This window comes from Helianthus annuus, chromosome 8, assembly GCF_002127325.2.
Source record: "Helianthus annuus cultivar XRQ/B chromosome 8, HanXRQr2.0-SUNRISE, whole genome shotgun sequence".
Lineage (NCBI taxonomy): Eukaryota > Viridiplantae > Streptophyta > Magnoliopsida > Asterales > Asteraceae > Helianthus > Helianthus annuus.
The window spans coordinates 106715059-106729866 of NC_035440.2; the positions used below are offsets into that span (position 1 = coordinate 106715059).

At 30.9% G+C, this 14808-nt stretch overlaps 1 protein-coding gene across 1 annotated transcript; it reads left to right on the forward strand.

The window, feature by feature from the left end:
- The first annotated feature begins 6948 nt into the window (after nt 1–6948).
- On the forward strand, nt 6949–10462 carry LOC110870482 (protein FAR1-RELATED SEQUENCE 5-like). Its single transcript, XM_022119660.1, has 6 exons — nt 6949–6961; nt 7082–7297; nt 7661–8453; nt 8608–8803; nt 9005–9574; nt 9812–10462. Exons 1-6 carry the CDS (start codon nt 6949–6951, stop codon nt 10460–10462), a joined length of 2439 nt encoding a protein of 812 aa, XP_021975352.1.
- Nucleotides 10463–14808: the final 4346 nt, after the last annotated feature.

Genomic DNA, 14808 nt, shown 5'->3' on the forward strand with positions numbered 1-14808 from the left:
ATTAACTTTAAAGGGTAAAATTACCAATATGACCAAAGGATACAATCTAAAGTTTATTTATAAAAGTCATAACCTATAATTTACTTCAGTTCTTTTATTTATTTTATTTTCTTTATTTTTTCTTTTTATTTAATTGAATTTATCACTATTGTTTTATTAGTTGCTTTAAAATTTTCTTAAATCATCATATAACAATTTTTTATAAAATATATATGTTTTTATAATTTATTTATTTTCATTGTTTAATTAAATTATTATATATTATAAACTAGCAAGTTTTTTGTGCATAACAAGTTGTACATTATGCTTTACACATTTTTCAAAAAAAAAACTTGATTTTTTACTTTTAATCCAAAAGTTTTTACCTTTTGCAATTTTAACCCTATATAATTTGTTTTTTTAACTTTAACCCAAAACTTTTCATTATTTGCAATTTAACTTCACAACTTTTGTCACTTATACTTTTCATCTTTCGCAAATTTTCGTTTTACGTATAGTTCTAAATTTTTCGAGTTAATACGACGCAACGTGCATGTGTGGTTCAACGTTTTTGCCTCTATTTTTCCATGTTTGACAGGTTCGTCGCAACACGCATATCCTAGGTCGAGTCAGTGTTGGTGGTCGATGACGGTTGTGTGACATTAGTACTATTTGACACCGTTTTACGCCCCGTTGCAACGCGAGGTGTGCTTTGGGGGTTTTTCAAAGAAAAAATGGTTATGCATATGGTTGTCGTAACATTGGCTTTGGGGGTTCTCCAAAAAAAAAATGTTTTTTTTTTACTTTTCACCCAAAAGTATTTCATAAATTACTTTTAACCCAAAACTATTTGTTTTTTTTACTTTTAACCCAAAACTTTTTATCTTTTGCAATCTATCCTCAAAACTTTTTTTACTTTCAACTTTGGTCCTTTATAATTTTCATTTTCCGCATTTTTCGCTTTATGCTTGGTTCTAAATTTTGTGACTTAACACATCGCAACGTGTGTCTTTGGCTTAACGTTTTTACGTTTCGTTCTAAATTTTGCGAGTTAACACGATGCAACATGCGTGTGTGGGTGAACGTTTTACATCCTCTATTTTTTCCCCGTTTGACAGGTTTAACATAACGTGCAGGTCCTAGATCGACTTAGTTATAACTAAAGAATCCCCGCCGTATTGCGGCGGGTCGCAGTCCTAGTTATTTTTATTTTACAAATAATGTAATTTTTTATATTACGCTTTTACATAAACCGTTGGTGTGATCGAGTTATTTATTTTATCACTTTTACAATTATTATATGTTATTTAAACGAAATTTACAACAAAATATGGAAAAAATAAACATGCCGGTTGCGCGTTATTATGGGTTGGTTAAAACATAGATTAAAAAACTTGTCGCAATGTTGTATTTTGAGATGAGTGCACGTCACACATTTTATAACACGTCTAAAATAACTAGTTGCTTTAAAAATGTTGTTACAAAATTTCAAAATTTTATAGATAATTATAGTTTAAATCGACCTGTCGTAACGAGCGACCAGCATGCTTATTTTTCTTCATAGTTTAGTTTAAATTTCGTTCGTATAACATATAATTGTTGTGAAAATGATAAAAAAGTAATAACTCGATAACACTAATGGTTTATGTAAAACATAGTATAAAAATTTATATTATTTGTAAAATAAAAAAGTAAATAATTTAATAAAAATGAAAATAAATAAATTATAAAAACATATACTTTTATAGAAAATGTTAACTAATGAGTTACATTTTTTAAAGTAATCAATAAAACAATAGTGATAAATTTAATAAAATAAAAAAAGAAATAAAAAAAATGAAATAAAAAAACTTAAATAAATTACAAGTTATGTTTTTATAAATAAACTTCAGATTATGTCTTTTGGGCAAAATGGTATTTTTACTTTAAAGTTAAGTGAAAGTTAACATCAGTTAGCTTAAAGGACAAAATTTACAAAACAAAGGACATTTTGCGTGATTTTTAAAAATAAAGGACAAATAGTGCAATTTAGTATATAAATAAAGGAAAATTTTGTGTAGTTTACTCGAATAAAAAGATTATGCACATGCAAGTCACATGCTATCCCACCCTCCATTTTTTAAACGTCCATAACTTTTTATCTTTAATATGAGTACCATATTGTTATATTTAGAAAAAAATTCGAAAACCTAGTTGCATATTACACAATGGAATAACGTAAAACACAATGAGTAAACCCAGTTGCGTATTACACAATAGACATAACGTAAAATACAATGAGAAAACCCAGTTGCGTATTACACAATGGACATAACATAAAACACAATGAGTATCAAACTAAAAACACAATGGAAAGTACACTAAAAACACAATCGATTACAACAGATAAAAGACACAATGGACATAAAGTAAAACACAATGACTATTAAACTAAAAACACAATGGAAAGTAGACCAAAACACAATCGATGACAACAGATAAAAGACACAATGGACATAACGTAAAACACAATGAGTATCAAACTAAAAACACACTGGAAAGTAGACTAAAGACACAACTGATGACGACAGATAAAAGACACAATTGATGACGACAGATAAAAGACACAATTAGTGAGAACAAATAAAAGACACAATGGACAACACACTAAAACACAATGAACAACATATTAAAACACAATGGATAGCAGAATAAACACAATGACCAGAACCTATAACACAATATATAGAGTACCCAAATATAACACCATCTTTATTGTGTCATAAATTGTGTTATAAGTTTTGATAAAAATGCAGTGGCCTGAACCCAATTTAACATTGTTTTATAAGTTTTGATAATAACGCAATGTATAGAAGTCCTAGTAAAAATGTAATGAACAAAACCCAGCTAAAAGACACAATAATCTGAACCTTTAACACAATGCAAAAAAAAAAAAAAAAAAAAACCAGTAAAAGTGAAAATTTTATTTTATTTTTATATAGCAATATCATACTCATATTAAACATAAAAAATGCTTATTATTAGGGTGAACTTTTTTTTAAAAATGTCATATGAAAAAGTTGTGGACGTTTTAAATTGATAGGGGAAATTGACATGTGTCTTGCATGTGGAAAGATAAAGTATATAAATATATGATTCTGTTTATACCCTTTCAATATCTTCTTTTCTATAAAATTAATCTCAACCCTCCAGACCTTATTTCAGTGGACCAAAATTCTTCTTACCGTTCTTATTTATTTTTTCTTTGTATTTGATCCTTTTCTCAAAGAACATATAATACAATGTATATAAATACAAATTTTATAATACAATGTCATACTAATTTAAAACATATAGAAAATATAAATATATTTAAAGAATATGAAAAGACAAATGTATATAAATTCAAATTTCAAACACAAATCATTTTAACACAAACAAGTAGGTTTTTCTTCTGTATCAAGAACATGTAAAAAACAATTTACAGCCCCCTTTTTTATTATTTTTGTTCTTTAAAAACTTGAGTAAACAGTGCAAGACTTCAATGATGATCATGGTCAACTTGTAGGTCAGCAGACTCATGAGCAGTTATAGGAGAATCAGCCAATATGAAAACATCAGCAATTTCAGGCATTCTAAAACTCACCTTCTTCTTTGTCCTCTCTCCTTTTGACAATGAATTATCATCCATTTTTCTCTTCAATTCATCACCATCACTGCTTCCTATCTGTGCATCCAAACGACTCCCTGATAAACGCCTTTCCTTAGAAGCGCCATCATTGACAAAGAGAGGGTTAGGATGAACCCGTTTGTTAGAAGTAACGGGAAACGAAGATGATCTTGGTGAACTTAAAATATAATCTTGTAAAGTCAGCTTCTTGTTCTTCAAAGAGTGTTCTTTTTTATCATCTTTATGCAACGGGCGTTGTTGTCTTCTCCCGGGTTCTTTCTTCATATTGTTACAAAGCAAACATATTGGTTTCAAGCATGAAAGTCCAGATCCCATATGTCTTTCGAGGTCAAATTCGATAAGGTGTAAGGTTAGTTTGGATTAACGAGAATTTATGGGGGGATCCTTGGAACCTCTTGGAATCTTGGATTTTGGTGTGAAGTTGTTGGATTTGTCAAAGGATGTTGTCTTTATGGAAATTCCTAGGTGTAATATGACTTGGACAAATTAGAGGAAGCTAAGGTTTCATGTCAATCTACAACTGTAATAAGACAAGAATCAAGCCTAGGTGTTTCACTTGAATAAGGTTGGTGTTATCTCAAATTTTTATCTTGATGTTGTCTCAATTGTGCATGTTGGATTCCTAATGGGACAAATGAATATGATCTTATTGTGCATGTTGGATTCTTAATGGAACAAATGAATATGATCATATTTGTACATAAACAATGCAAAGCTAACATTTTAGATGATTTGAAGCAAAAGAGCAAGAATTATGGAGTATGATAATAATGATTCAACACAAAAATATTCAACATTAAAAATAACCAAGATAACATATGTCTTTTCTTTCTATGGTAAAAATAAAAAAACACACGTATGCCATTTGTTTAATCCCGCGTTGCGGGCGCGGGATCGTAAACCTGTGCTAAAGTAAAAGTGACAACTTTAAAACTTAAGAAAAATAAAATAATTTCTTTTAAGTAAAAGACAAAAAAAATGTTGAGGGACCAAAACCGACCAAAGTGGTCAAAATAAAAATAAAAACACCAAAACTACAAATAAAAAAAAAAACACCAAAACTACAAATTGCTCTTTAGTTATGGTGAACCCCGCATTTACCTATGTCTATCCTTAGTTCCTTACTCAGGTGCAACCATAGAAAATTTTCTCTTTTCTCCATAGTATAGATTACCTTTATCACATTTTTGTAATTAATTTTCAAAACATGGGTATGTATATATAACTAGTGAGGGGTTTACCATGCCCCAATGCATGTTCAAAACGTAGATATGAAGACGATGTTAAAAACTGTAACGTTCGGTTCTGACAACTTATGCATTAGGAAAACCAAGAAAAAAAAAGAAAGTCCGAAAAGAACCTAAAATACTGACCGAGGAAAAAAGAAAATAAATAACTTAATTAAAGATTAGAGAGTATATAGTAACTTTATTTAAGTTTTAGAGGTGAAATGTAAATTGGATTAAAGTTCTAGGGCGTTAGTGAAATATTTCTAGTTTAAAAAAAAAAAAAAAAAAAAAAAAAAAAACCTACGAACCGTCGGGGTCGGGGGTCAAACCACGTCTCACACTCCGAAAACCAGCATACCTCCCACCACACCACTTGCCCTTTTTGTGTTAACATTTGTTTCCCGATGTGTGTATACTATGTTAGAATCCCATGTATTACATGACTTGAGTAAATATAAAGTTATATACTTAATAAAAAAGTTATGTCTTAAAAAAACCCGTGTATTGCTCGGGTTGAATAAACAGGTGTATTACATCAACATAGCTATCAAATATTATAATAAAGATAATTTGATACTTTATTTAGATAGTCCCTTTGTAATTTGGTGTCCCAAGTTATACAATTAACAAAATTATAAGTACTTGTACATATTATTGGATACTTTATAAGTAATTATTGTTTACATGTAAATAATATACTTTATATTATTAAGCTTCTATGTTCGGATCAAATTGTTGATATTTTTTTGCTCGGGTTACTATTTTTTAATATATTAAAACGTGTATGAAGAAAAAAGTTCTTAGTACATATTATTTTCTAGTGTCATATATCTTAATCTTAATGTAATAATCAAAATTAGGTTTAGTTAAATTACTGTTTAATATTATCATTATTAATAGGTATTTAACATGATAAATATATTATAAAAATTCAATTTAATATGTTAGATTTTTTATTCACAACTTTTTGGAGCTTTTTTATATAAATAGTTGTAGAAGCCTTTTTAATAAAAAAAATACAAAAACTAAAAAAAAATAAAAATAAAAAGATGCTTAAAAACACTTAAAAAGGTATAAGTTTTTTTCATAAATGATTTTTTATTAAAATGGCTTTTATACATATTTATATGCAAAAGCTCCAAGATATATTTCGAAAAAATAATTTTTAACATGTTTAACTGAATTTTTATGATACATTTAAAATGCTAAATGCATGGTTCTCCGGTTGCCTACTTTTTGGTATTCTCCATTGAAGCTCTCTCTCTCACACACACAATATATATATATATATATATATATATATATATATATATATATATATATATATATATATATATATATATATATAGGGGAGGGTTATCTTGAGAACGCTAAATATTGCGAGAACCGTGAGAACGAATGAAAAAACCAATCAAAAGCAATTTTTTTTATACAAACCTCATTGTAATTAAGATACAACATCAAAACAAGAATTTATAACATCAAATAATTCATTTCTCATTTCAAAATCATTATTTTTAGATTTTTTACACATGTGTAAATATAGCAGATTTACACATGTGTAAATGACAAATTTACACATGTGTAAATTTTCTTTATTTATGAATTCACGTAAATTTAAACGTGTAAATTGAATTTCTAACATTGTATTCGAATAATAATGATAAGTGTAGAAAAAATTTTTGAATTTGAATTGTTTTTGACCAAGTTCTCATGGTTTTTTCATTTGTTCTCACGGTTCTCACAAATATTTAGCGTTCTCATTTAAACCCTCCCCTATATATATATATATATATATATATATATATATATAGGGGAAGGTTCAAATGAAAACCACTAGTTACTGTGAAAACTTGAAAACTCAAAAAGTACAGGGGTATTATCGTCCATACGTTCTAACTGATATATCCCGTTCTTATCACGCCCAAATTACGCAATCCAAATCACTTGTTTTTAGGTGTGTATAATCTAATTCAAATCAACGATTCTTCATATCAATTCCGTATTGGATTCAACTTCCTGTTCCTACATATACGACATTATACTCATCTGAATTCTGTATCGATTACAATGTCTACTGAAGGTATTTCATAATCATTCTTGATCGATATAATTTATTAATGATTTATTCATGTTATTCGCTGTTTTTTTTTGTTAATATGTACATCGATAATCGTGATTTTGTTGTTGTTATGTTGATTAGGTCATTCCTCTGCGTTAAATTCAAACAACAACACGATGAATTCAGATTACAGTTCAAGTGTATCTGTTGATCGAGGAAAAAGACCTATGTATGAAGATGATACTTCACAAACGAAATCGCATGATGTTGCTTCTTCGAGTTCTGCTGGTCATTCATCGTCTAATTCTGTTATTCTGCATTCCGATGGTGTTCAATTTGCCGGTGTAGATCACAGAGGTATAATAATATATGATTAATATATTACATAAGTGTGTTATATTGTGTTTATGTGTTATATATGATTAATTCTGTTGTTCATATGCATGTTTACAACCACTGTATAATTTCACATACGCAACAACATTTTTACACATGAACTTGAATACATTTAGTACCATTACATGTATGTAATACATTCTTATGTATTGTACATGTTACATATCATCCACATCATTTAACTATGTGTATGATGCACATGTGTATGTTAAATATGTTATTGTATATTGTTTGTACACGCCTGATATACATGTATGTGATTTTTTTTTGTTATTAGTGTGTATAATGATAATGTCATGTAATACTTCTCATATTATCTTATAGGTCGTGTATCTAGCAAAATATATATCACTCCAGGCGGAACGAGCTATTGGATACCTGATGTTCCTGTTGAGTTAAAACCCGTTTTAGGTCGTTACTATGATACTTGGGACGATGTTGTCAATATGTATGACACATATGCTGATGCATCTGGGTTTTCTACTCGAATAGGCGCTACAAAACGAGTTCAAGGCATCGTCACACATAAATATATTGTGTGTAACAGGGCTGGTAAACCAAAGCTGCAAGATTTTGACTCGAGTACTGTTATTGCTGTTTCAAATTGTCGTCGAAGCAGGTTCAAAGTGACAAATTGCAAGGCACGTATCAAATTAAGTGTGGATCCTATAACATCAAAGTTTTGTCTATATGGATTCGTCGAAGCGCACAACCATTCTCTTGTCGATACAGACAACATGGAATTCACGAAAAAAAGAAGGAAGCTCGATTTCTTTGATCAACAATTTATTCACAAGCTAAGCCTAAATAAAATTGGTGCAACTGTTGCACATAGGCTACAATGTTCACTGAAAGGTGGCCACCAGAATGTTCGTGGTACTAAAACAGATTACAAAAATGCTGCTAGGGATATACGGCTTTTTATTGGTGAACGAGACGCACAAATGATTGTCGATACGATGAATGCTCGTAAATCGAATTTGCCCAACTTCTTCTTTGAGTTTACGGTAGTTGGAAATGAGTTAAGGTCATTGTTTTGGGCTGATGATGTGTCGAAATGTAACTACGAGGCGTTTGGTGACGTTCTAGGTTTTGATGCAACATATCATACAAACCTGTAAGTTTTTTTTTTTATTATTTTCAATATGTTATATAACACACATGTAACACTGATTTAATGTATATACGGTATCTAATGTTTTTTTTCAATGTGTAATACAACCTGCATTATCATATGTATATTTATGACGTGTTTCCTGTTTTTTTATCAGGTATAAAATGATCTTCGTGCCTTTTACGGGTGTGGACCATCATAAAAAATGTGTGACATTTGGGGCAGGACTTATATATGACGAAACTATCGAGTCTTACATATGGTTTCTTAAAATGTTCCTCAAAGCTCATAAAAAACAACCGTTGTTGACCTTAACCGATCAAGACGCATCCATGAAACAGGCTGTTGCTACTGTCTTTGACAAGTCAATACATCGGTTGTGCATGTGGCATATTGTTAAAAAAGATACCTGCTAAGGTATGATCACATTCATATGTGTACAGCCTTTTTTTTTTGGTTACTGTTTGTATACCATTACACAATACTTCATATTATAATATAAATTTGTGTTTTATATAATCTAATTGTGCTAAACTGTTGTTGATAATTTATAGATATCGGGTGACTCATCATCAAATGCTGATCTACGTAAATCGATACACAAATTGGTATGGAACCTGTTTATCACACCTGCAGAATTTGAAGAAAGATGGCAGATACTTATGAACGGCTTAGAGTTGAGTGATAATAACTGGTTGAATGAAATGTTTTCCATTCGTGATCAATGGGTCCCTTGCTATTTTCGAGAGGTTCCTATGTGTTGTTTGATGAAAACAACGTCTAGATGCGAGAGCTCGAACGCGCTGTTTAAAGTACATTCCGGTGGAACCAATACTTTGGTGCAGTTCATGATGTGTTTTGATACAACAATCGATGGTCAGCGTCAGAAGCAGCGCCAAGCAGAGTTTGACAGTAACACGACAACGCCGTTTATGCCTAACAAGATTCCTATAGAGATGCATGCCTTTGATATATACACCCGTACAATATTCCTAGAAGTGCAGAAGGAGATTTACAAAGGATTGACACACTGTTTTATAATTAGATGCGAGGAACTTGATGGTATTAAGTTCTATACTATTGCACATACGAACAAGAGTTGCAAAATTGTCAATGAATATAAGGTACCAACATTCTTTTCTTTTCTTATGTTTTTTTTATGATGAATTCTGATTTATTCTGACTAATTTATAATATTAACTGCCAATGTATGTGTAATATGTATTAACATTACCATAATGCATTACACATGTGCATACTAACCGTAAGTATATGTTGCACATGTGTATTCAATCCAACCAAACACTTTTTTAACTGTTTGTTGATTTGACATTTTTTAAATATACATTTTTTACGTGTAGGTTGAACTTGATGTGCGCGATAACACGGTTTCTTGTACGTGTATGTGTTTCACTCGTAACGGCTACTTGTGTAGGCATGTTTTTTGTGTATTCAGATTCAACCAGATTGATAAGATTCCTGATAAATATCAGTCCAGCCGGTGGGATAGGGATGTGCTTCCAAACAGGGTTCATGCTATTTCAAATAGATATGCAGCTGACAATGACCCAGAGTCTGTAATAAAGAACGAGATATTTGATTTGATTGGTCAGTGTACTATCCGTTTGAGACGTAAACCTGACAAACTGTCTGCGCTATCTACACAAATAAGAGAGATCAGAGATATCATATACGAGGAGTTTCCATCTGAACCAGATTGTAACAATAAGAGTGCGGTTATAAGTGATATCATCGGGCAGCCCGAAAACGTTGAAGTTACTATTCACCCACCACAAGGCATCAGGAATAAAGGGTGTGGCACCAACAAGCGGCTAATTGGTCCGGGAGAGAAAGCTGTAGAGAACCACAAAAAGAACCCGCGTTTATGTCATCGATGTAACAAGTATGTGTATGATCATGATAAACGTAACTGTGCGAAAGTGCAAGCTGCTAAAGAGGCGGCAGCAGCTGCTGCTAAAGAGGCTGCAGCCGTATCTGGTTCTGGTCGTTAAGTTGGCGTTGGTTGTTAATCTGCTGGTCATTATGAATTACGTTTACATACATTTTATGTTTTTTACGTTTTACTCATTGTACGTACTTGCAATAATAACTGTGTTTTAGACCTCGTACCTATGTTGATAATTCTGGTTTATGTCATGTTTGACTTTATATTGCGTAAATGCAAAATATACTTTCTGGTTTCGATTTAGTTTTTTAATACACATGTATATGATAGTTTAATATTACACATGTGCAAAAAAAGATGTTTTTAAAACTAAATATATTTTTTTTGCTCTTCTTTTTTTTTTTTTGTATTACATATATGTAGTGATTCGTTTTGTATTCAATATTACATCATATGTATGATACCTGTTTTCCTTTTATATTTCACATGTGTATGATATCTTATTATTACATATCTGCAAAAATTTTTTTAACTAAATATGTTTTTTTTTATTACATATACGTAGTGTCTCGTTTTTGTATTCAACATTACATCATATGTATTATACCTGTTTTCGATTTAGTTTTATATTACACATGTGTATTATATTTTATTATTACACATGTGCAAAATGATGTTTTCCTATAACTAAATATGGTTTTTTGTATTACATATACGTAGTGATTCGTTTTTTTTTTCCGTTTTTTTTTTATATTCGATATTACATCATATGTATGATACATGTTTTCCTTTTATATTACACATGTGTGTGATAGTTTATTGTTACACATGTGCAAACATATATTTTTTTTACATATACACAGTGATTCTTTCTGTATTCAATATTACATCATATGTATGGTACCTGTCTTCGATTTAGTTTTATATTTCACATTTATTCAACGCTAGTTTTATATTTCACATTTATTCAACGCAGTGCCATGGTTTTTTTTACCATACATATGTGTGTGATCAAGGTTTGATTTACACACGCGTGATATATATGTTTTATAGCATACGTAAACCACTAATAAACCACATATATTGTATGAACCATAGACATACCACTACCTAACAGGTGTAGCCACACATGCTAAACACCTAAGTCATTCAACAGTATAACATGATCTAAACACCAAAAGTAAGGTCTAACAACTTATTACACACGAACATTAGTGGTTTGTAACCAACAAAATAAAGTGTTAATGACCGTAACTATCAGGCGACTTTCTTTTTGTCCGCTACTTTCCTCGCATCTTCAATCACCTTTCGTTTGAGCAGATTCGCATCTGAAAGCAGTATCTTCGCAGCATACTTCATTCTGAGATTTTTTATTTGTTCTTGTTGTTCCGATTCTTTATTGTTGAACCCGCAATTAAGTGGCTTGCTACTTCCAAAGTAGGCCTCCATGTGCCTCATGGCAAATATTCCACAATCTGTGAAGTTTTCCCTTGTTCCCCAGTCAATCACTCTTCGTCTCGGGGCTACATGTGGTATAGATAGGGCCTTTGGGTGTTTCACTTCTTTCAAGTAAGCAGAAAATATGTGCCTCTGCATTCAATAAATCAATCATTAAACATATATTAAATATAACACGCATTACATATATGAATTATACATTAAATTTTCAAGATTGTTGTACACTTACAACTTTACACGGCGTCCCTTTTGATAGAAATTTTGGATTGTCCTTCAGCGAAACCCAACAATTTTCCTTGTGCATGTTGTCAATGACTTCAATAGCTGGACAATTCATGTCAAAGCACACCAGGTAAAAATGGTGGTGTTCAAACATTGGGAAAATGATGACGTCATATGATGTGAGATCCATTTTGTCTAGCTGACCATCTACCACTGCAAGCAAACTGTTTTTAAAAGCTCTCGATCTTGACTCCATCGTTTTTATACCAGTTAGCATCCACGGGATCTGTGTAATAAAATAAAGTTAACGTTGCCAGTTATATAATAACTAAAATCGATTGTAAGCAGTCTATGATTCAACAGAAATACTCTCAACAGTTTCTATCCTTTTCAGACTCAGATCTGCAACACAGTTATGATATAAACAGTCTGCAGTTTTTTGTCTGAAATCACAAAATTTTAAGTTCGATTCAGCAACACCCTTAAATACTATCAGCAGCTGACTTATGATTTATTGGAGTTTCTAAAATCATAACATATCTAAATTTCGAGTACAGTTAAATCTGTTTTGGTTTTAATCTGATTTGAATAGTGACGTGTATTTTTTTAATGAAACTCAATGAAACAGCTTCACCGAAACAGATTGAAAAAAGGACACGTGTTCAAACTCGTTCAAATCAGCCAAATTTTAACCGAAAACGATCGAAACAATGATACAATCAATGTAAACATCTTAGAAATCACAAACACCACACTGAAACGATTCAAAATTCACCGAAATCAATCGGTTCAGTCCGAAAACAACCGAAATTCGATTCGTTTTCACCGAAACTCGTTCGATTTGAACAATACTTACACGATTACAACTAATAACGAGATAAAAAAATGTTGTAGTTCGCATGTGTAATATTACACATGTGTATTATTACACATGTGTACGATTAAAAAAAAACATGTAAAAAAAAATCACCGACTAATATCAAATTTGTAATTGCCGTACACATAAATATATATATATATATATATATATATATATATATGCATACACGTATTCCATACTTACAAATGTCGATGAGTAGCAAAATAACCGTCTAGGCGTTCCGGTGCTTTTATTTCTTTCCTGGTAGTTCAGCACAGCTGCCCAACAGTCTATGGTGTTTCCATACACTTGTTTTCCCGGTATCATGTGTGTCATCAGGTACGCCTTTAATTGTAATCCATATCCCGTTTCGAAGATTTCTTTGCTGTTATACACAACACGTACGTGTATGTGAACATATTCATGTTATACGTAAACTATTATATTGAACATGCGTTATAATACTTACAAAAATGACGGCTGTACTTCTGACCCTTCTGCTTCCATTTGTTCTTGTTCGTCATCTATTGCGTACACTCCCTTTGATGTTGTTTTCGGTAACTCTTTCTTTGGTGACTTTTTCTTATCTGCTTCACTTTTTTCTTTATCGATCTCCAACATGTACATCCAAACTAGCTGCTCTTCATTTGTCATCGGTTCGTTGATTTCAACTAGTTCACACATACGAGCTGGCTCGTCCTCGGATTCTTGTTAGCTAATGCCAAGGCTGAAGCTCGGCTCTGTGTTGTCTCTTTTTTTCCTTTTCTGGCCAATGCTGTCGACCTTTGCAATAATCTCTCCGATATTTTCTTCCACAAACTGGGTCCAGTCACTTTGTGCATTTTGTTCCCCGATATCCATTGTATCTACATATACAGATTTGTATTTGTCTACGAAACTTTTTATTTCATGAATATCTGGGAAGGACGAACATGCTTCACACAAAGCTTTTTCAACCAGTTTTTTGTCACGTGCTATATTCTTGAACAAAGCGTCTAGCTTTGTGACATGTCCCTGTTAAAAAAACAAATATAACTAATAACATTAAACTTATAACATAACACATACACATGTAATATAACGTCATTTTAATATATCACACTGACCATATTATTCTGAATGAACATGCGAAAAAAATATATAATAATAATAATAATAATAATAACAACAAAGTAATAATAATAATAATAATAATAATAGTAGTAAATAAATAAATAAGATTATAATAAAATAAAATACAATAAACACACGTGTTAATGCAACCGAAATGAAAAACCACTTTTAATGCAAAACTCGAAAACTAATTAAAAAAAAGCGTAAAAAACACACCAATTTTTTTTTACAGTTTTTTAATTAAAAAATCGCTAGTTTTTATATAAATCACAAAAAAAAGTAGTACACATGCGTAATAATACGCATGTGTAGTACACATCATATATATTACACACGTGCATTAACTTCGGTATGTTAAACATACACGTATGCGTATGTGCATATAATGCACATGTGTAATACTGATTATATCCAATATAATATACTAAATATACCGTAACTGAATGGACATGTGTAACACATTGCAAATGCATTATGAATGCGCATGTGCAATACATTTGTATATAAAAAAAAATTAGTACACATGTGTAATAATTAACATGTGTAGTACACATCATATATATATATATTACACATGTGCATTAAATTTGGTATGTTAAACATTCACGTATGCATGTGTGCATATGATACACACGTGTGATACTGATTATATCCAATATAAATATATTTAGATATACCATATCCTGAATGCACGTGTGTAACACATTGCAAATGCATTATGAATGCGCATGTGCATTACATTTTTATATTAAAAAAAAGAAAGAAAAAACTGTAGTACACATGTGTAATAATACACGTGT